This window comes from Anastrepha obliqua, chromosome 4 (assembly GCF_027943255.1).
Source record: "Anastrepha obliqua isolate idAnaObli1 chromosome 4, idAnaObli1_1.0, whole genome shotgun sequence".
In the NCBI taxonomy this organism is placed as follows: Eukaryota; Metazoa; Arthropoda; class Insecta; order Diptera; family Tephritidae; genus Anastrepha; species Anastrepha obliqua.
Window position 1 is genome coordinate 68,538,949 of NC_072895.1, and position 20,989 is coordinate 68,559,937.

A 20,989-nucleotide genomic window follows, 5' to 3' on the forward strand; every position below is an offset into this window, starting at 1 on the left:
AGTGTGAACGAGTGCGCGTCGCATCAACAAACTTCAAATGAGAGCAATAATTTTTCTGTTGATCCGTCTGATTTTTGCGGGTTCAGTGAGGGTAATGATAGTTTCAGTGAGGAGAAGAATCCTCAACATTATTCATCATGTGAGATGTCAATTATTAACATTTCTGACGATAAAAATAACATCAGGCAATTGATGGAGCAACGCATAACGACATTAAGTAACTCGAATGAACCATTCACCATCAGAGATGCGCTGAGTGGTGCAGCCAGCAAAGAATGGAGTGATGCCGTGTTACGTGAATATAACACTTTAATTTAGAATGGCCACCAGGAAGAAAGGCCACCGACTCCAAATGGAGATTCAAGCTGAAAAGGAACTCTATTAAATTTTCACTTACTGCTTTCCAATATTATTCGACGTAGCAAAACGTGTTCATGTTTCCACTTAATTTATAGTTTTTAAACCCAGATGAAACGCTCTCCGCTTTGACTTGCTGAACTCTACCCTGAAGGCAGCTAGCTAAAAGTTGTAAAGAGCTGTCGGAGAATGCACAGAAGTGCCTGAGTTTCGATAAGGGCAAAGTATTGTTGGCAGAGTCTAAAGCTTTAGAAAAGGCTAAGAGACAAAGAAGAGTTAAATCACCATTATCGAATGGTACCTTAACATCATCAAGGATTTTATGTATTGCAACTATGCTTAGACCTAAAGGGAGACTGTAATGGAGGCAGCAAAGTTAATGTCTTCATAGCCATACAGACTCGCTTGGAACTCAAATTCGTCTTGGATGGCGGAAGAACCAACAGCCATATCCTGAAAGCTAAGTAGAGCTGCAAGGCTTGCTCGAACTAATAAAAATATGATTTAAGATATAAGGGTATATTTGGCATTTAATCTTTTCGAGTAATATGCATACAAGCATACATACATAAAACGCAGAATTCATAGTAAACTCAATAAAATTAGAAATAAAAACACAATTTTATTTGGTGTAGAAAAGGAAAGCCATTTTATTAGAAATTCATATTTACAACACATTTCTTTTTTCTAAGATGTATACAGCGGCATTTTTATGAATTATAATTATTCAATATAGATTTCCTTCCATTTAGTTAACTAAAAATTTACACAAATGTCTTTACATAAAGGTTGAATAAATAAATATTTAAGCTTATAATTAATTGAATGGCGTGCACAAAGAAAAAAATAAACTAAAGTTTATAAAGAGCAAACAAAATTAACTCTATAAAAAATTAAATCAATCAATTATGCTCGTATGTATTTTTAATCCTTCGTTTATGTAATTTGTTCTTTGAAAATACAATAAAGTAAAGCTTACTTCGAACTCCTACTGATTTTGGGCTTCCTTAGAGCCTTAGAGTAAAATTCAATATATTTAAATAATAGCATAGTGTAATCATCTTTCCCCGACTTTATGAAAATTAAAGAGTGTGTAGGAAAAATTTAACAACAAATTCAAATCTACATGCGAAACCATTTTTCACTTCAATGTTGCCGTGCCAACTGATTTATATACTATTAATTTTTATAAACTCCATTACTAACTTAATCACGTTCTTCACTTAGTGCTTGGTTAGGTGTTCGTTTATTTAACAGCCTTAACACATACTTAAATGTATTAGTTATAAATTACCTCAATCTGTTTTCATACAAATAACAGCTATTATATAATAGAAAGTAAATTGTTTAAATAGTTTGCGTGGAGTTCATATGCAATCATACAAATAATATTTACATTCAATATAAAAATGGAAATAAATAAATAGAAATAAAAAGTTGTTCAATTCTCTTGTTTAAGTAACACAAATATCAACAGTCGTTTCATAGTTTTCACATATCCAAATTAAATTATTCTTATTGCTCTACATCTGATCTTAAAAATATACCTTTGAGCTACATTTTATAATAAAATACATTTAGTTAATATTTTTAGTAACAAAATTTAAACAAGTATTATGGGCGATTGCAATATTACCAAGTGTGAAAGCTGAGCTTAAAATACACGTAAGCTATAAAAGCACTTTTTAAGGGCGATAGCGTTTTTTGTTAACAAAAAGCGATTACTTGAAAGTTGTATGTATGTATTTTCATAAATTTGCTATTACGTATTTATGTATTTGGTGCATTACGAAGAGGAACTCAATACGGTAAGCGAATAGCCGACACTAAATATATACATATGTACATATGTGCTTTCAAATCGGTGAAAGCGTTCGACGTTGCTGTGCGCTCAAATCTGGATGCCAGACATCGACAATCAAAACAAGCCGGAAACTGCTACCGTTATGCCATACTTCGTGCTCGAAACTGTCGTCGAATATCAGAATTTGGCCCTCAGTCCAAGTGCTGTAAATTGTATAGTTAAAAAAGCTTGTAATTAATTAAGATTATTTTTAATTGTAGTAAAATAAATAGTAGCATACTGTTGTTAGCAACGACATACAAGGTGGCGCAAAATAAATCATTCTGTGTCAAATATGATTGTCGTACGACACCATTTGCAAAAATTATAAATCTTCCGTGACTAGTTTTGCGTGACTTTACAACCTTCCAACTCAAACCACATTTCAGTAACTCAGATAAAGGGCGGTAGTTTAGCTTCTCTCCTCCCCCATGCTATTAATATGCTGCGTTACACTTCTCAGGCGGCCACCGTAGCCGAATGGGTTGGTGCGTGATTACCATTCGGAATTCACAGAGAGGTCGTTGGTTCGAATCTCGGTGAAAGCAAAATTAATAAAAACATTTTTCTAATAGCGGTCGCCCCTCGGCAGGCAATGGCAAACCTCCGAGTGTATTTCTGCCATGAAAAAGCTCCTCATAAAAATATCTGCCAATTATTTATTTATTTTTTTACACTTCTCAGGACTACTCTTTCAAAAGTAAATCAGACAAACATTCATAAAAATCGAAATTTAAACAAATTTGTGTAGGGTGTTAGATGAGTTGGTTTAAAAGTGCATGTGAAAAGGTAGTTAGTGTCGTGCGGGGTGCCTTCACATGCCGGACATTAAGTTAGGTATGCCGGAGTCAATTCTGGATAAGTAGGTGTTTAACCTTCTACAATATCCAGAACGTAATTGTGCCAGTGTTACGCGGGTATCACGAGGAAGCTGAAGCTCTTCATCTGCAATGGGTAGTGGTTGGACTCCGATGAAGGCATTTACTGGACGGGAGCTTATGCAGGTGGTAACAGTGTCCCGGTGAATGTCGTTTAATGACTGTCCAAACACTGTCCAGTAGGTCTCTGTTTGTTTTGTCCTGGATCTCGTCGGCGTAGTGTAGTAGGTGCCTGACGTGCCTGGGAAGTGGCTCTGGCTCAAGCAGGTGTTTGCAAGGGTGGAACCTACGGTAGCGCCCTAACAGGAACTGCTTGCTGAGCAGTTTGTGATGCTCCTTGACAGCAAACATATTCGCCTCGTTGTGAAGGTGTTGTATTGGGGACATCAGGAGGCAGCCCGTCGCTGTCCGAATGGCCGGGTTTTGGCATGTCTGAAGCTTTATCCACGGCGACCAGACAGGCGCAGCATTGTTTAGAACCGGCCAATTGCCTTAAATGTCGATAGCAACAATGCTTTGTCTTTGCCCCAAGTGCCGGCAAGCCATTTGAGGACCTTGTTACGATTTTGGACTTTAGTGGCAATTGCGGTTGTGTGCGCAGAGAAGGAGAGCAAACTGTCGAAGGTTACGCCCAAAATTTTGGGATTGCTGGAATTGTTGGAAGCTTTTCATGATAAAAATGATAGCAGCCGCCGGATAGATTCTACGTGACTATCACTCGGGATGACCCGTTTTCGAAACTCGCTATGGGCATCAAAAATCAATTATAAAAACATTTTTAGTATCATTTTAATGTTTTGTTTGCCAAGAGGTGATTGAATATATGAAACAAAAACCGATGATCTTGAGCTTGTGCCGTTATTATGTTATTTTTCGTATATTTCCTTAATAAATATAATTCTAATTTCTCAATTTTGTTTCCAACCTGAAAGGTTATGCAGAAGTATACCCAGGTGAATTTTAATTTTTCGTGAACTATCAATGACAGTTTTCATGCCAATGTTACTGTCCATAATGAAACTTTACACAACTTAACAGCGATTTAAAATTATTAAATTATACAACCAAAAATGTTTAAATTAGACGAAGTTTCCATATAAGAGAAGTCACGTGGAAGAAGCAGGATTTCTTTAGCTCGGTAGTCGGCGTCTTGCTCATGTTCTGTAAAACTCAAAGCTACAATACCGATTTATATAACGGAAATAAACTTCAAATATTGAGTTTGAGTACAGCACCTCGAAGAGAAAAGCAAAAAAATCAAAAGGAGAAAAAACTGGCTACAAAAATAATTACACTGAACTCTACTATAACTAGATATGCAAACGAAGACTCTCAAGTGAGAAAAAAATCAAAACTAAGAAATATATCTCCAATAAAACTGATCACAATGCAATCGGTGTAATAAATAATTAAGCAATAACTGTTAAGAAAGTAAATATTTTGCGCTCTTAAACGATGGGATTCGCGTCAACTCTGCGAGCGCTTGCCAAGTACACAAACTTGTAAGGTCACGACATCCTTCTGGCCACGTATGGATCAGAGGCGGTTGAGGAAGCTTCTATGGATGGCAAAATCTCAGCTCCCAAACTTCGTAGGTGTCCTCACAAGTCACTTTCGTGAGCTTTGCATGCCTTGCGTCTGCTGTATGGAGGACGAGGTGGAATCATCTCAGCACCTTTTCATTGGCTTCCCTGCTCTCGCGCGACTAAGATTTAGGCATCTTGGTTTTCACTTATTTCCTACGCCTGCTGATATAGCAGGCCTTAATATAAAAAATCTAATGATCTTCTTTACTCACATACCCAAAATACCGAGCAACCTGTATGCAGCTGAGTAAGACGCTGAAATCCGAGTTCTAGCAATGTACTTTGTAATTTCCAGTGTTCTCGCATAAGAAATATTTGCTGAACTAAGCCCGACTATTATTTATCAAATAATATTTTTTACTACACTTTATAAAAGATAGAAGTGAGAAAAACATTTTGCTCTGCCATTTGTGAATTGTACACTTACATCACTAGTGTATGATACTTTTACACATTCATGCATTTGGTATATAAATCTGCACAGTAAACCCAAATAACACTCACCGTTCCTCCTCCGCCACACGCAATCGCGTCCCTTCAGGCACCACCAGCCCCAAGTGAGCACGCAACCGACAGTTCGTTGGCCCACAATGAGCATGCACATGCGTTCCCGGTTGCATGACACTGAATTTAACTTGACCACGTCGACAACCGGCTGCCGCGCTAAATTTCTCAATTAATCCACAAGTTATGGGCGCTTTTCGACAATTTTGTACGCGCTGCTGTCCGCGAGCATACAATTCGAATTGCTGCCAATTACCGGTATCACGCAAACTTTCCGCTTCGTCAAGAAAATAACCACGCCTACTTAACAAACTTAACGCTTCATCACGTATTGTCCGCCAATTAAGTTCCAGTTTATTGAAGTAGCTGTCATAAGTGGTTTCCGCTTTCGTCCAAAAGGGTTTTGCGAGCAAGTTCGGTTCATTGTAGAGTGAACGCTGGTAGGCAGAGGGAAAGAGCTTAAGCGCAGCACCACGCCTATACACCTCAACTGCTTCTGCCTGACGACCCAAGCGTTGCAGCGAGTCGCCGAGATTGAAGTAGAAGCGACCATCCTGAGTGCCGGTCGCTTTTGAATCGATTCCCTTACGCAAATAGATAACTGCATTCGCATAGTCTAAATCCAGTTGACGCAGCACGAAACCGTAGTGCGCCTGTGCAAAACCATCGTTGGGCCAACGACTTAGAACATCTTGCAAAACCGATTTGGCATAGGATAAACTGGAAATATAAAAGTAAATATGTAAGTGAAATTTATGCAGAAACTGAACTCGAGGCACAGAAGTGTGCTTACCGATTCTGCAGCAGGTAGGTAATAGCCAGTTGATTTCGCACATTCGGTTCATCTGCAAATCGTTTAATCAATTGCCGATGTATTGGCACCGCCTGCATATGATGACCTGCAAACAGCATCGCGAATTAATAAAATGGGTGACTTACATTGTCTCAGCTCCTACAGCCAATTGCGTTTACCCATGAAGCGCATACGCTCGATGCAGCGCTCAGCTACGATGCGAAATTCGACGTTATCTGTGATGGCGCTGTCTAGCGCTAAATAGCGCTTGTACGCCTGCAAAGCTTGACTCAGCAAATCATTACTATGTTTCCGATCCGCCTGTTTATCGAGCAGTCTCGCCTGTGCCAAAAATACCTGTGGTTTGTCTGGATATTGACGAGCAAGCTGATCGAATCGTTTAATGGCTTCAGCATAATTCTTTAGAATTTCAAACCAACCGCAGCGGTTAGTGTGTGTGTGGTACGTGTAGTATGGTGCGATTGGGAAGGTGAGTAGGTGGTGTGGCGCAGGGTAAATACGAGCAATTAGAGTCACATCAGCAATCAGCCATCAGCCATCAACAAGAAACAAAAGCGGCAAGCAACATCATTGGATAGTAAATGATAATAACAAGAACAATAAGGCAAAATGCAGCATTAGTAAGAACATTCCATGCAGAAAACAAATAAATTGCTGCATACATACATGTATGCATGCGTATTAGTAAGTGTAAGTGAGTGTGCACACGCACAATTTCACAAATTCGTTATAGAGGCATAAATTAAAATTAAATTAAAATCATTGCTTAATTGGCTGTCTGTGGCCTAGACAGGCGCGCGCTCTGCTTAAGTGGGTGTTGGGCGCGCCCGCGGGCAGTGACTCAGTTAAGCAATAAGTTAATTTGTTAATGCAATTGCGAATAATAAACTGTTCCGGTCTGATTGATTTGCATATTTTACGAGTTCGCAAAAATTTCTTTAGATTATTAATTTCGTTAGAAAATAGTAAGGCATTTAATTAAAAGCAACAATTAACATATAATTTTTTCTATTTTAAAAAATTTTAACGAAAACAAATGTATATGTCTGTCTATTGATAGTTAATTAAACATATAACGCAATCCAGTCAGTGTGTTTGTATATTAATTTTGCCCTTTTCTTCAAATTATTTAAGAGTTATTGGTCTATACCTTTTTATTTTAATATTATTTATCAAAAATGTTTCTTTAGTTGCTTAAAATCTAAAGAACTAGCTTTCTTTACTAAAACAAACGCATTAAAAGCTATGCGAAGGGAGGTGGGTGAGTTTATGCAATCGATTTTTGTTTCATTGATAGGTGAACTGTGGGAGCGGAAACAAAAAGAAAATAATAATGAAAAGAAAATATATTACATAAAAGTAAGTATAACTAATGGCACATATTAGGTGGCGCAAAATTAATCAACCTATCGGAAGATTTATAATTTTTGCAAATGGCGGCGTACTCAATACATATATTTAACACGTGTTAACTCACAACAAAACAACAACAAAGATGTCCATCATTTAAAATATTGTTTTTTTATTTAATAAAAAAGTTATTCAAAACCAAAATGGGATTACTAATTTTGCGCCACCTTGTGTAGATATATATCAATTTTACTACATTCGTAGACTTTTAAATTCACAAGTAAAGACATGACAATAAAGTGACAGTTACCCGGTCGTAAACATCTGGCAATAGTGTTGCCCCATTAGAATCGTTTGGAACAGGGGGCTTTTACATATATCAAATATATGAACCTGTGTCCAAAATAATAGAAACGCGACGAGATACCAAGTCTTAATTTTTTTTTCAACTAAAAAACTACTTAAAATCTGAAACTTTATATTTATTTTATTTTTGTTTGACTTTTATTTTTAGAAAATTTCTGGGTATGCAGTTTTATAGCCCATTTAATATTACCAAAGTATAAGTTTTAAACGACTCAAAATTCTTGTTGATTTTTAACAAATTTTTTATCTATGAGGTTTTAAGCATTTTCTTCCCTATAGAAGACTTCCGAACATCTACTTTATCTGGCAGAGAATTCTCAACATCGTAAGCGCTATAAAACAGCATACCTTAAAGTTTTCCAATGATTCTGATTAAAACGGTGAACATTTTTAGGCATTTTTTTTTACATTTGTTAAATATTTGTACAAAATTTACAGGTTATATCGTCCCCTTAGTATTAAAATAGCCTATAATTTTTTTGATGTTTTGAGAAAATGAATTTCAAACTTTTTGTCGAAAGTAGCTCTCACTCAAATCTCGTTATGTCTGTAAATATTTATTATTTTTTGACTGACGTTTTGACCCACTTTGTGGAACTAGAATTTGACAAAATTTTGACCACATATAAAATCGACGATGGAGAATCCAAAAATTCAATAAAAAAATAATAGCCTATGAGCACATAGGCTATTGTTATACTAAGGGGACGATATAGTTGAGTTGTATAGTTTTTGTTCTAGATTTGACTTTACTTTTATAAAGTAAAAAATAGAAGAAAAAATTTAAATAAAAAAATATAGTTAAAACTTAGTAATTCGCCCAATACATTTTCCAAAACCTGAAGCTAAAGGAACCCAAAAATAAAGAGTTAAAGAATATTTATATTCACTTTTTTTAACACTCTTTCTATTATGAAAAGTTTTGCATTTTAGGTTGTAATTTTCTTAATTTTGTTTGCTGAAAGTTACAATTTTGTTTTGCTTTATTTTATTATCAAGGTATCTAACCCGAACGACAGCCGCACAGTGGATAACTAGTGGAAAAAATTATATTTGTGATGGTCAGATTTTTTTTAATTATTACTTATACTACACCCCTTGGGAGATGCGATCTTACAAAATTTGCCAGAAAATATTATTTCAAGTTTGACAACAAAATGAGCAACAGAACTGAATGCCCACTTAAAAAAATTAACTAAACAAGTAACATAACTTTGAAACCAACTCGAACAGAAAATTTAGTATTTATATCATAAGAGCCATTTGTATAATTATTGAAAATGTCATAACATAGCTTGACTGCGAAAGTCAAATTTTTATTAGTGGATATTACCGCCTGAGATGTTTAATAATTTTTTTTTGCTCTGCTATTATTTTTAATTTCCATTTTCGGCCGCCGTAGCCGAATGGCTTGGTGCGTGACTACCATTCGGAATTCAGAGAGAACGTAGGTTCGAATCTCGATGAAAACACCAAAATTAAGAAAAAGTTTTTTTCTAATAGCGGTCGCCCCTCGGCAGGCAATGGCAAACCTCTGAGTGTATTTCTGCCATGAAAAGGCTCCTCATAAAAAATATCTGCCGTTCGGAATCGGCTTGAAACTGCAAGTCCCTCCATTTATGGAACAACATTTGTGACACTAGTTTTATTGCATTCACCTATTTTTCAGTTAGAACTAACCTTAAAAAGACAGCTGCTAAAATTTCATAATATTCTATTCATTAGTTCGTGAGTTATTGTGCTAAGAATGACGCTACTTTTATTATTTTGAAAACAATGAATCAAAAAGAATTTCGTGTTTTAATTTTGCACTACTTCTGGATGGGAAAAAATACCGTTCAAGGGAAGCAATGGCTTGAAAAGCCATTATGGAGACTCTGCTCCATCAAAAACAACAATAAAACGATGGTTTGCTGACTTCAAACGTGGTCGTAGATATACCAGAAAACATCAAAAAAATCCACAAAATCGTTTTGAATTATCGAAAAGTGTGTTTTGGCTTTATATTTCATGAGCATTTGGCTATGAAAAAATTCGCGTGCCGCGTTTGCTTACTGTTTTGTTTCACCAAGACAACGCACCGTATCACAAGTCAATCAAAACAATGGCAGAACTACAGGAACTGGACTTCGAATTGCTCCCACCGGCTGTTCGCAGACCTAAAAAAATGCTTACCGGTAAGAAACTGAAACTGAGGCCTATTTTGAGGCAAAAGATAAGTCGTTCTACATAAGTGGTACTGAAAGGTTAGAGCGTGAGCACTTTCGTAAATTGTGAGTCAGTGAAGAATGGAACTATTCTGAGCCCTAATTTTCACTGCTTATTTATATAAATATATTCAATATTTACAAGTTTTAATAATTCATTTTGCTAAATATGCTTTTAATAAGACTGTATTTATGATCAGTAATTTACTTACCTCTCGCATCATTTCTTCATTCGCTCTGCGCAGCTCGCGTTCAAACATACCCAACTCATCATTCTGTGCTTGGGGTCCACCACCTATATCTTCTTTTGGCTTGATTTCTAAACACACGGAAAAAAGATTAAATATATGAGTTAAAATTTTGAAATATTATTAAATAGCTATAAAATGTCAAAAATATTCCTAATGTTTGCATTAAATTTTAATGATTGCCCAAGCGGCACCGTTCTCCACCAAAATGCTTATAATATATAATTATTTTAAATAACTTGTAAATGGCCAAGACTTACTTACTATCATCAATATTACTTCAGCAAAATACTAAGTAACTATATATGTATTTATGTTTATGCTCTAATTCATTCGAATCGAATTCGTTGCATTTGTTTCTTAATGCTAACTGGTATAAATTTGCTTTGATGATGATAATGATGATGCTGCTAATCAAACAATGTTTGCAACTGAGCTAATTATCATGCTCGAATTTTTACTATTACAATTTTTTTAAATTAAATATATAGTGTGCTTTGTATTTGCATGCTAACGGATGCCGATCAGTGAGTAGATATGTATGTTTTACGATTTTTTATGTAGATGTAGTATATGTATTTCGACGTTAATAATGCCAATCAAGCAGTAATTAGTAATTACGTGTCCAAGTTGGATCATCCGGATCTTCGTCACTCTCATATTCTTTTGCCGGCAAACGGCCATATTTTGCCTCCAATCTATTCATTAATTCGGTGTCATCGACATCGGAAATATCCTCATCATCTAATAGATCGTCATCGATATCTTCCTCGTCTTCCTGCCCTTCCTCATCCTCCTCCTCTGTGTCTTCCAATACCTCGCGAATGTACGCTCCATCCACACCATCATCATCATCATCATCATAATCAATGTCCTCCTCATCGGGCTGATAGTCCATATCGTGTGTAATTTCGTGCTTTCGTGCCGGTTTCGGTGAGTCCGGCATATATGGTTTAGTTGTTGTTTTTGTAGGGGTGGCACTAAAATGTTGCATTGGTTTCATAGTTTCGGCTTTTGTCGTTCTTATTGTACTAGTTGTTGGTGCAAGTGGTGTTGGTGATTGTGTTTGCATTACACTTGGAGTAGTTTTCAATATTGTTGTTGTTGTTGTTAATGGGGATACCTTCTTGGATGACATTTCAGAAGTTGATGGCGGCGGCGGTGCAGTAAATATAGCTGGTGCTTTCTTTTGTGCAAAGCTTTGATCTTTCACTTCTTCAATATGCCGCGGGGTTGAGGTTGCTCGACTTTGTTCAGGTTCACTTAATCGGGAGCGATACAGGTTGTTTAACTGCTCAAAGGTTTCGGGAATATATTCGCCCGCCAAGGCAGATAGTTTATCACCGGCATCTTCGGGCATTTCCACTTCTTCGTCATATTCATATTCTTCTTCGATTTCGATTTCTTCTTCAGAGTAATCCCCTTTTATGTAAATAGAAACCCAGTTTGTAACGAAATTATATAAGCAGTTACAATAAGCTTGTGGAAATAACTAAAATATTGCGAAGAGGTAAAGTCGAAGAGGCAGTTAAAAACCTAAAATATGTATGATGAGTGAAATTTACAAACTGCACTGGAAGCTCCATGGTCTTTTAACTGCCTTGTTGAGGAGACGCTTGAACATTTCAAACTAAGAGATAATGTGTTATAAAATGTGATTTAACACAATGGTCTTCGGATTCGAAACCCACTATAGATATGAAAGTAATAAAAGTGACCAAGTTTTTTTCTAATAGCGCTCGCTCTATGAAACACTCTCCCACATTCCTAGGGCGGGCCTATTTGAGAAAACTTCTCATAAAGAAATAGGAGAAAATCATAGCAAAATTTTCATAATTACAAAATTTTATTGAGTCCCAAAATGGTAGTCACCAACTTTTTTGACTATTTTTTATTTGATAGAAATTATTTTAAAAAATTTGTTCTGAGAAGAACTAAACTAAAAATTAAAAAGAGTGCGGCAATTGACTATTAAGAGCAAACGCTCCGGTATCATGGCGTTGAATATGAAGCCAAATACCAGATTCGGCAAGTTTAGATAAAAAATTTAACTATGTAATCTGAATTTAAGAAAAACTAATGCACACAGTTTTATAGTCCATTAAATTTGAATGTAAGAAGGTGCATGTTTGCAATGTCTCGAAATTCTCGTTGATTTTTTATTACTTTACTGGCAGTGCTGCGCATTTACTTCATATAAAAAATGTCTTCCATTCGTTATTTACTTACAAAAATTTATTCCTAGAATTTTTCTATAATTTTTTGAAGCCTCTATAGTAAATATAAAATAAGTATACCCGCTGCCTCGACATGCGGACGCAGATCGCATGCAATTCATCTCATACGATATAATGCAACGCTTATCAGCCTCATACCATATGGTATGAAGTTTATCGCATTCAATGAACTGTCACTTTGCTAATTGAAGTATGCATATGGGTACGAGTATATTGCGGCCACCGTAGTGTTGGTTCGAAATCCACTGTTTTTTCTAATAGCGATCGGTTCTCGGAAAGGCAAAAACCTCCGAGTGTATTAATGCCATTAAAAGGGGTCGCCATAAAAACAAGATGCCGTTGGGAGGCGGCACACTGTGGGTCACTCCATTTTGTATGACAACATTAAGACGCAAACCTCAAAATGAAGGGACACCTAGTAAAAGCAATTCGAAAACGCCGAAGTAGGAGGTGTTTGTAGGAAAAAAATTCAAACGCGTGTAGTGGATCCATGTGATTAGCATTGAAAACAAAAATTTAGCTAATTTGAAAACATTAACTCATCATCTTTTTTAACTGCCTCAATCATACGCTTTTACCCCGTTCATCTCAACATAGTTAAGCACATGCATTTATGTATGTATGTAAAGAAAATCTTTAACCATCATCCGACAGCGGAGGCGCCTCGTCATCATTTTCATATGTATCTTCTTCTGTTGCAATTGTTAGGCGTCGCTTCATGACCACCTCTGGGGCAGGTTCCTCATCTGAGTCGACGACGACAAGCGTTCATGTTTTGTTTTGATTTTTTCATTGAAGTAAAAATATATTCATATTTAGTTAATAATCACATACAATCCTTGTTAGACTAATTAATATAATTTACAATAAACAATGCCAATTTTGCAGCATACATACAATGGCGCAAAATATAATATGCGTATAAAATCTTAAACATTTCAACGACTAAAATATGAAAGAAGAAAAAATAAAAACATTTACATCAATCATTTACAAATTAAATAATGTTTTACAAATATATTTTAGAGTCCTAAAAGAAAGTGCAAATAAGGTTGGGTTAAAACAAAATTTTTAAAACGGTTAAAATCGTTATGTGATAAATTAGAATTAAATTATTTTTTAAAACATCAATAAGCCATGCTGACATCAAGTTTCGAAATATATGTTCTAATTTTTCCAGTTAAGAATTACAACAGAAAATTATAAAAAAAAACAAAACAAAGTAAAGTTGTTTGGTTGTACTTATTTTTGGCTTTAAGTTAAGTGGCACCAAATATGGATTAACGTAAAACGTAAAACGTAAAAGCAGCACTAATAAGCTTGATTTAAATATTGTAATTTTAATTTTACTTTGTTAAGAATTAAATTCAACAGTTGTGAAATTGTTCAACTCACTTGTATTTGGATTATTCCTAATCAATACAAGGCGTGCAACTAGCGCGAGTGCCACACCAACGCCAATTTTTACCGCAACTGCAAAATTATACACACATATATAGGAAACGATTTTAGTTGAATTATTTCCATATTCAGAAATATTTAAATTCAGTATTTTACAAAAGAAAAGTACTATAGAAAAGAAGAAGGTAGAGAAAATATAGAAACAATATGCATATGTAGGTATGTATATGAGTGCGATAGCAGCAGTGAATGATGGATACGAGTGTAAGAGGTATTTGCACTTTCTTGTACATCGCCACAAAAAATAAATTATACATATGCACAAGTATATATGTATGAAGGTGGAGAAACGGCACATATACTTTAGACAGACACTTAAGTGGTAAATATTGTATTGTTCATGTTAGCTACCTTATTCGAATACTCATACGTGTACATAAATATAATTATGAATTTCCTTTTTTTAACAAAGAATTTGATGAAATATTTTAACACACTTCACATAACATTTCTTTCGATTCCTAACATCAGAAACATCTGTTATCTAACTCTGTAAACATATTTGTTTCTCACTCATACAAATTTTAATACACATCAATTTTTTCCTAACATCACAAACATGTACTACCAAACTATGTAGCCTTATTTCTTTCTCCCTTACTTTTTCCCCTCCTTCCCTTCAGCTCTAAATCCTACTTACGAGATGAAGCCCATGATGGCACTGCTTCTGCTGTATCCTCGTTCTTGTCTTTCTCTGTAGATGCCGGTTCATTTTTTGCTGCCTCTGCTGCCTGTTTTCGTGCTTTTTCTTGCAACAATAGTAATTCCTCGGCATCATTATCGACGACATTCTCAATAGAATCGAATGTGTCGTCATCATCTTCCTACAAAAATAATGCCAGCAAATTAGTGAAACGGCAAAGTTTTTTCGTAGTTAACTTACCTCGTCGAAAGCATCATCATCATCATCATCATCATTAGCTTTATTGGTTTCTGATTGTTGACTGGTTGTTATTTGTTGTGTTGAACGTTCATAGCTTGGTTCAACATCATCAGCGTCGTCATCATCATCATTGTTATCATCTTCGTTTTTATCGTACGCGCTATCATTGTTATCATCCTCATTTGCTTCTTGACTAGCCTCAACAGTTTGCTCATTGGTATTATTCTCGCCTTCATCATCATCTCCATCATCATTATCGTTGTCATCGTCCGCATCAGCTCTATCGTCTTCCTCTTTTGTTGTTGCTTCTTGCGTTAGATTATCATCATCCTCTTCTTCTGTATTATTATCATTTTCATTTTCATCATCATCCTCTTCTTCATTAGTTTGCTCTAATATAGCCTCTTTGGTTGCATCTTCCTCTTCGTCTTCATCGTCGTCGTCTCCGTCATCATTCTCTTCATCTCTTTCATCATTGTTCTCGTCCTCTTCAAGCTCTTTTGTTTGTTCTGTTGTGGCATCCTCATCATCTTCGTCGTCATGATCATCATCTTCATCATGTTCCTCATCTGCATCTTCATCCAATTCTGAATGATCTTCTTCCTCTTCGAACGGCTCATCATGCTCGTCATGGTCTTCTTTAGACGCCTGTAGAGGATGATGATCGTCATGCTCTTGTCGACTCTCGTCTACCCAGCCATCAAAATAATTTGAAAAACGTGACTCTGACAATGGTGTATCCACTAAAACAAAAAAGTGATTGTAATAATGTTGGAAGATTTGAAAAGTGTTAATTTTATTAATAGAGAACTAGAACTGGTCATTAAATACTCACAATCGGATATCCCACGATTTTCCAATATAATTAATGCCACCAGGCCAAATAAAATGGCTAGCAGTGAAAAGAAAAAGATCTTCGCACACCAATGGCCTCCAGTGCCGTGTTCGTGCTGGATATGGAGATGGACATCATCGTTGCCCATCTTTGTAATGTGTACGCCATGTGAAGATTCGTCATCTGAGTGATATGATATAACGAAGGTATTAAGCAAAAACTGATTATGTGAACAAATTAGGAAATTAAAAAGAACACTTTAAAATTAAAAAAACACGGAGGGTGGTGCAGCATTTTATGATGAGTGATGGATTTTTTTCTTAATACAATTGCATAGGGATGTGGTACGTTGAAAATTGCAGTTTAATTTTTTTTACTTAATACGAATAGCACATAGATATTTTTTTTGTTTTAATGAAGGAGGAGTATTTTAACGGCTATGGATGGGGTTCTGCAACTACCTTCAAAGCTTGAATGGCGCGAAAAAGATAATTCACCTTCCGATTTACGATCGAATGCATCTAAATAATATAAATAAATATTATAGAGAATATTTGTGGTCGTAAATATACTTATTAGTAATAAGATAAATTAAAATAACAGACAGAAAAATAAATAATATTATTATTTTGTTAAATGAATTATGTATTTATTTACATATCTATACATATATTTATTAAGAGTAACTTTTAAAACCATTTAGCTGAAATTTGAAATGTTAAGAAACACATTTTTAAATCTTTCGAAAATGTCGACCAGTCCCAAAAAAGCAGCAGTGACAGTCCTTGGCCGGATATAAATCCGGGTCGTCCCGGTTACGTAAAACCAACTGTCGTGGGCGTAATATTTCTCGTTGTTCTATAAGGTTTTTCAATAAGGGCGGGTAGATGTTGAAATGGCGTTTGCTGTGTGGCACGTAGTGCCGTCCTGCTGGAACCACATGTCGTCTAGGTCCATATGGTTCAATATGGGCCATAAGAAATTGGAAGGGCCACCAATTAACACTCATTTTGATAATAAAGTTTTATCATTTGAACGTGCTGTTCAATCGTGTAACTTGCCATGATGATTTGGCATAAACAACTGAATAATAACAAAAGATTTGACAGATGTCACCAAAACAAAATGGCTGCCACAGGGCGCCAAAATCGACCCGCGCCAATTGAAAAACCCTTTATTTGTTGTCTTTCTGAGTTTGCTGAAATCATAGTATTCTTAGGCAGCTATATCCAGAGGATAATAAATTCTCGTAACCGAGCTTGTTTTGCATCTCTGAGGAGCAACAAACCAATCGAAATTATTAATTCTTCAGTTCGGAGGCACTCACGACCTGTGATAGAAGTTTTTAGTACTAAAGGCTATCACGCTTTGGACTGAGATGATGTCGAGGTTTTCCCGACTGTTGGATAAGCGGTCCTTTTCGTATACGCACGCCAACCCTAACAGATACCTTAGTCCTTATGAGAACAGCAACCAGCCGAGCAAATTATTTTATATAACAATTTTGTTAAATAAACAACAGCAACAATATACAATTTTGGTAAAAGCTTTAAGAAATTTTTCAATTAATATAAATATAGCACCCCTATGAAAAACTTAAATTATTTCCAGCTGTATTCTATAAAAAAAATTTGCTAAAAGTACGTTCACATATGCATTAATTACCAACCAATAAATCCACAAAGTTAATCTACCCGTTCACATATGGCAGATTACCTACAAAATTGACAATCAATACTCTTGTGAACGGTTATTTCTTTATAGAAATTATTTTGGTGGAATATTTCAGTGCTTTGGTTTGTTTAATTATTATTATTATTATTAACGATATGAAGAAAATACAAGGAGAATTAATTGTGTAATTGGCTGTTTTGGTGTTGTTCCACAAATGGAGGGACCTACAGTTTCAAGCCGACTCCGAACGGCAGATATTTTTATGAGGAGCTTTTTCATGGCAGAAATACACTCGGAGGTTTGCCATTGCCTGCCGAGGGGCGACCGCTATTAGAAAAATGTTTTTCCTAATTTTGGTGTTTCACCGAGATTCGAACCTACGTTCTCTCTGTGAATTCGGAATGGTAGTCACGCACCAACCCATTCGGCTACGGCTGTTATATGAATGTATATTTAATAATACCTAACAAACATTTTATTAGAATTATATCTACAAACCTGTTTTCTCTGTCGGCATCCATTTTATTAAGGTTTTATTTTTACGTTTTTCTTTACATACGTAAAAATAATAATCTATTACACAGAAAACACAGAGTTGTATGCCAAAAAGTATGGTTATTATCTAGGATTATATTATAATCTCAGATTTTGGGAGAGAAATTTTGTATGGGAAATCCGCTTTTTAATTACGGATTGACAGTTAAGCACGAAAAAGTAGATCAACTATTATACAGGGTCCGCCATATAACTTTACGGAATTAAAAATGCTATAAAAAAGAAACTACTCAATATTTTTCCAAACTATTTTTTTTTTTTTTTTGAAATACAATCCTTCCGGTTAATGATGGAACACAACTTCATTCATATGGCTCTTGGCTGGGACTTTGTATGGCGTCATACCAAGGTCTTTACGCAAAATTCGTCTCAATGATTTCTCCGAAATGTCCAATTGTTGAGAATGACGGTGAACTGATGTTCCTGGTGATTCACGAACACTCTCGGCCACAGCAGCAATATTTTCGGGTGTACGCACGGTTTTTGGTCGGTCACGCGTTGGTTTGTCAATAAGCAACCCAGTTTCTCTTACTTTTTTCACAAAGTAACGCACATACGCTTCATTCGGTGCTTTTCTTCTTCCCATTGCCGTACGTAATTTTCGTACACATTCTGCAACATTACCGTGATTTTCAAAGTAATGTCGCAATATTTCCCAGCGTTCTTTGAGCGTATACACAACCATTTTCGTTCAGCGGAAGAATAAAACTAATTTTCTGTCAAATCAGATGACAGCTAAGTGTTACCATTCTTCAAATAATACCTAGTTCAAATCTGTAACGATAGATGGCGGGCCCTATACTTATACAGGGTTTGATTGAAAAGTAATAAGCCTTATTTTTTTAAGCAGTTTTATTAAACCTTTTGGCTTATACAACTAATATTCTTCCTCTTCAGCTTTATTTTCAGGCGCGGGAACAAGAAGAAGTCCGGAGGGGACAGGTCTGGGCTGTAGGGAGGGTGGGGAAGCACCGGAACCCCCATCTTGGCCAATGCAGAGACGCAGAGGAAGGCGTCGTCGAAGGTCTTCCACATCGCTTTTCGTCTTCGACGTCCTCCCGGCCTTCCTTGAACGACTTGTGCCACCGTTTTACCTGGGCACTGGACAGAGATTGGTCCCCATAAGCCTCCTTGAGTATCCCAATTGTTTCGGTACTCGTTTTGTTTAGCTTTACGCAAAATTTGATCGAATAACGTTGCTCCAACGATCGCTGCAATTCGCCACTGCAAAATCCTAACATACTTTTAAAACAGCTTTCACGCGCGGAGCGATGTTGACTGCGCCACTGATGCCAGCGAACTGTGGAAGGGGAAGGTCCAACGATCATTTTGCCCCACCAGCCGATTCGGTTGATCGCTTGGCAGACGCTCCGCGCGGGAAGGCTCATTACTTTTCAATGAAACCCTGTATGTGAACATAAATATTATAACTTCTACCGAAGTGTTTTATACTAGAACTATTAATCAATTTCAGAGCTCTTGTCAAGTAGCCGAAAAAGAAACAAGAACTTGTTTTTTTTTCAATTTTTTTTTGAAACAAGAGTCTAAATAATTTTTGGAATGAGAAAAGAAAAGAAAGAAGAAAATACACCTAAAGAGGTGAACAACCTCAAAGGGAAATAAAACAAAGAAGAATGTTTTAAATATCCATGAAATTGTCTTTCTTTCGACAGATAATTTGTATATATTTAAATAGGATTCCCGGCATGTGACCACCGGAGGCCCAGCTTTTGCTCACTCTTCACAGTATATTACCAGGTTGTATTTCGGTTATAACGCGACGCATGTTAGCTTCCATATGCGCAATTGTTTCTGATACGAGAAAAAATAATCTAAAGTAGTCAAGTGACTCCACCGGCTCGTAAAGAACACCAAATGGTGACTTTTCTGGATGTAACGGTCTTTCTACAATGACTTATGGATTATCATCGAATTGATATTTTTCCAAATAAATTTAAATAGTTTGTGAACAGTAATCCATTCGAGCGTGAGTCTATGACGAATTACTAAGCAAACAAACCTAAAACCGTCGTTAAGTCGTCTTCAACAGAAAAAACATGTCGCATATTTAAACTTCTCCCTGTACACTAGAAACTTGCGAACTTCAACTTCGGAAAAGTTCGGCCACAAAATTTCAGTTCGACCAAGAAAAAATGGAGCATTTCTGTAAAGTGTCCTAAAAACTTTTAGTTTTTGGAAAAAAATTGATTACTGGTCTCAAAGTCCACATTTTTTTTAATTGCTTGCATTGCTTTCATCTGCCCCTTGTTGCCCCTCAGCATAAACAATCCCCATACACATACTGAGAATGCTGCTGAAGTGACAGTCCTTGGCCAGTTATAAATCCGGGTCGTTCCGGGTACGTAGAACCGATGGGAACGCCCCTCATAGAGTATGGCTAGTAATCAATGCTTCAGTGCTGCGAGTCAACTCTAACATATTAAAAATGGCGATAAACTAATGTTTTCACATTACAATATAAAATTATTCACTTATGAGTATTAAATAATTACATGTACACATTTAAAAATACGTTTTTGTTGTTTTTTATAAACACAACTTATGTTTATGTACCTTTTTCGAGTTTTTATTAAAAAAATACGGGATTTTTTAAAAATCGTTGCGTATTTATTATTGGACCGTCGGTTCGGTTTCAGCTCAGATTCGGCTTAAACTGGCTTCACAAATCGATATTCGGTCGTTCTCTACTGCATACTAATCAAGATGCCAGGCAAGTAAGCATGAGTATTTGTTATTCCCATTATATATCCTTTTATCCCACCTACTTACAAAGTCATAAAATTCAACTTTATTCATTTGTTCTCTATTTCAAACTAAAACTTATTTCTAACATTACAGAAATCCAAGCTTAAAATTTGGGTTTACATTAAATATTAACTGGAAATATTAAAGAGGATGAACATAGTATTAATTATGTTACAGTGGTGGAATTAAGAATGCGTGGTTAACATACTATGGTAATTAAGATGAGTAATAAGAGCGGAATAAAGAGAATGGATGACTAGTGAGGTCAGTATGTGAATATATACTACACAAGGAAGATAGATACCAGGTTTGATTGTTGTTGTTTTTGTTGTTGTAGCAGTATAAACATTCCCCATTCCCCCAGATTTCTTCGTTCGGTACGGTGAAGAAAAAGCTACTAAGCTAAAGTTAAATTTTGTGAAACA

General features: G+C 35.9%; 1 protein-coding gene across 2 annotated transcripts in view; it reads right to left on the reverse strand.

Moving 5' to 3' along the window:
• Positions 1-1,018: 1,018 nt before the first annotated feature.
• Positions 1,019-20,989, reverse strand: part of LOC129246394 (protein starmaker) — a 39,100-nt gene continuing 19,129 nt past the window's right edge. The window contains exons 2-13 of one of the 2 annotated variants that reach the window (XM_054885184.1): positions 16,031-16,090; positions 15,570-15,752; positions 14,735-15,477; positions 14,492-14,675; positions 13,786-13,863; positions 13,032-13,136; positions 10,775-11,575; positions 10,118-10,224; positions 6,141-6,381; positions 5,962-6,067; positions 5,169-5,888; positions 1,019-2,364 (exon numbers count right to left, since the gene is read on the reverse strand). In XM_054885184.1, coding sequence (XP_054741159.1) covers positions 2,214-2,364; positions 5,169-5,888; positions 5,962-6,067; positions 6,141-6,381; positions 10,118-10,224; positions 10,775-11,575; positions 13,032-13,136; positions 13,786-13,863; positions 14,492-14,675; positions 14,735-15,477; positions 15,570-15,752; positions 16,031-16,090 — 3,479 coding nt within the window. In that variant the 3' untranslated portion in view covers positions 1,019-2,213. The remainder of the gene's footprint in view (positions 2,365-5,168; positions 5,889-5,961; positions 6,068-6,140; positions 6,382-10,117; positions 10,225-10,774; positions 11,576-13,031; positions 13,137-13,785; positions 13,864-14,491; positions 14,676-14,734; positions 15,478-15,569; positions 15,753-16,030; positions 16,091-20,989) is intronic. The other variant, XM_054885185.1, reaches the window with a different exon arrangement.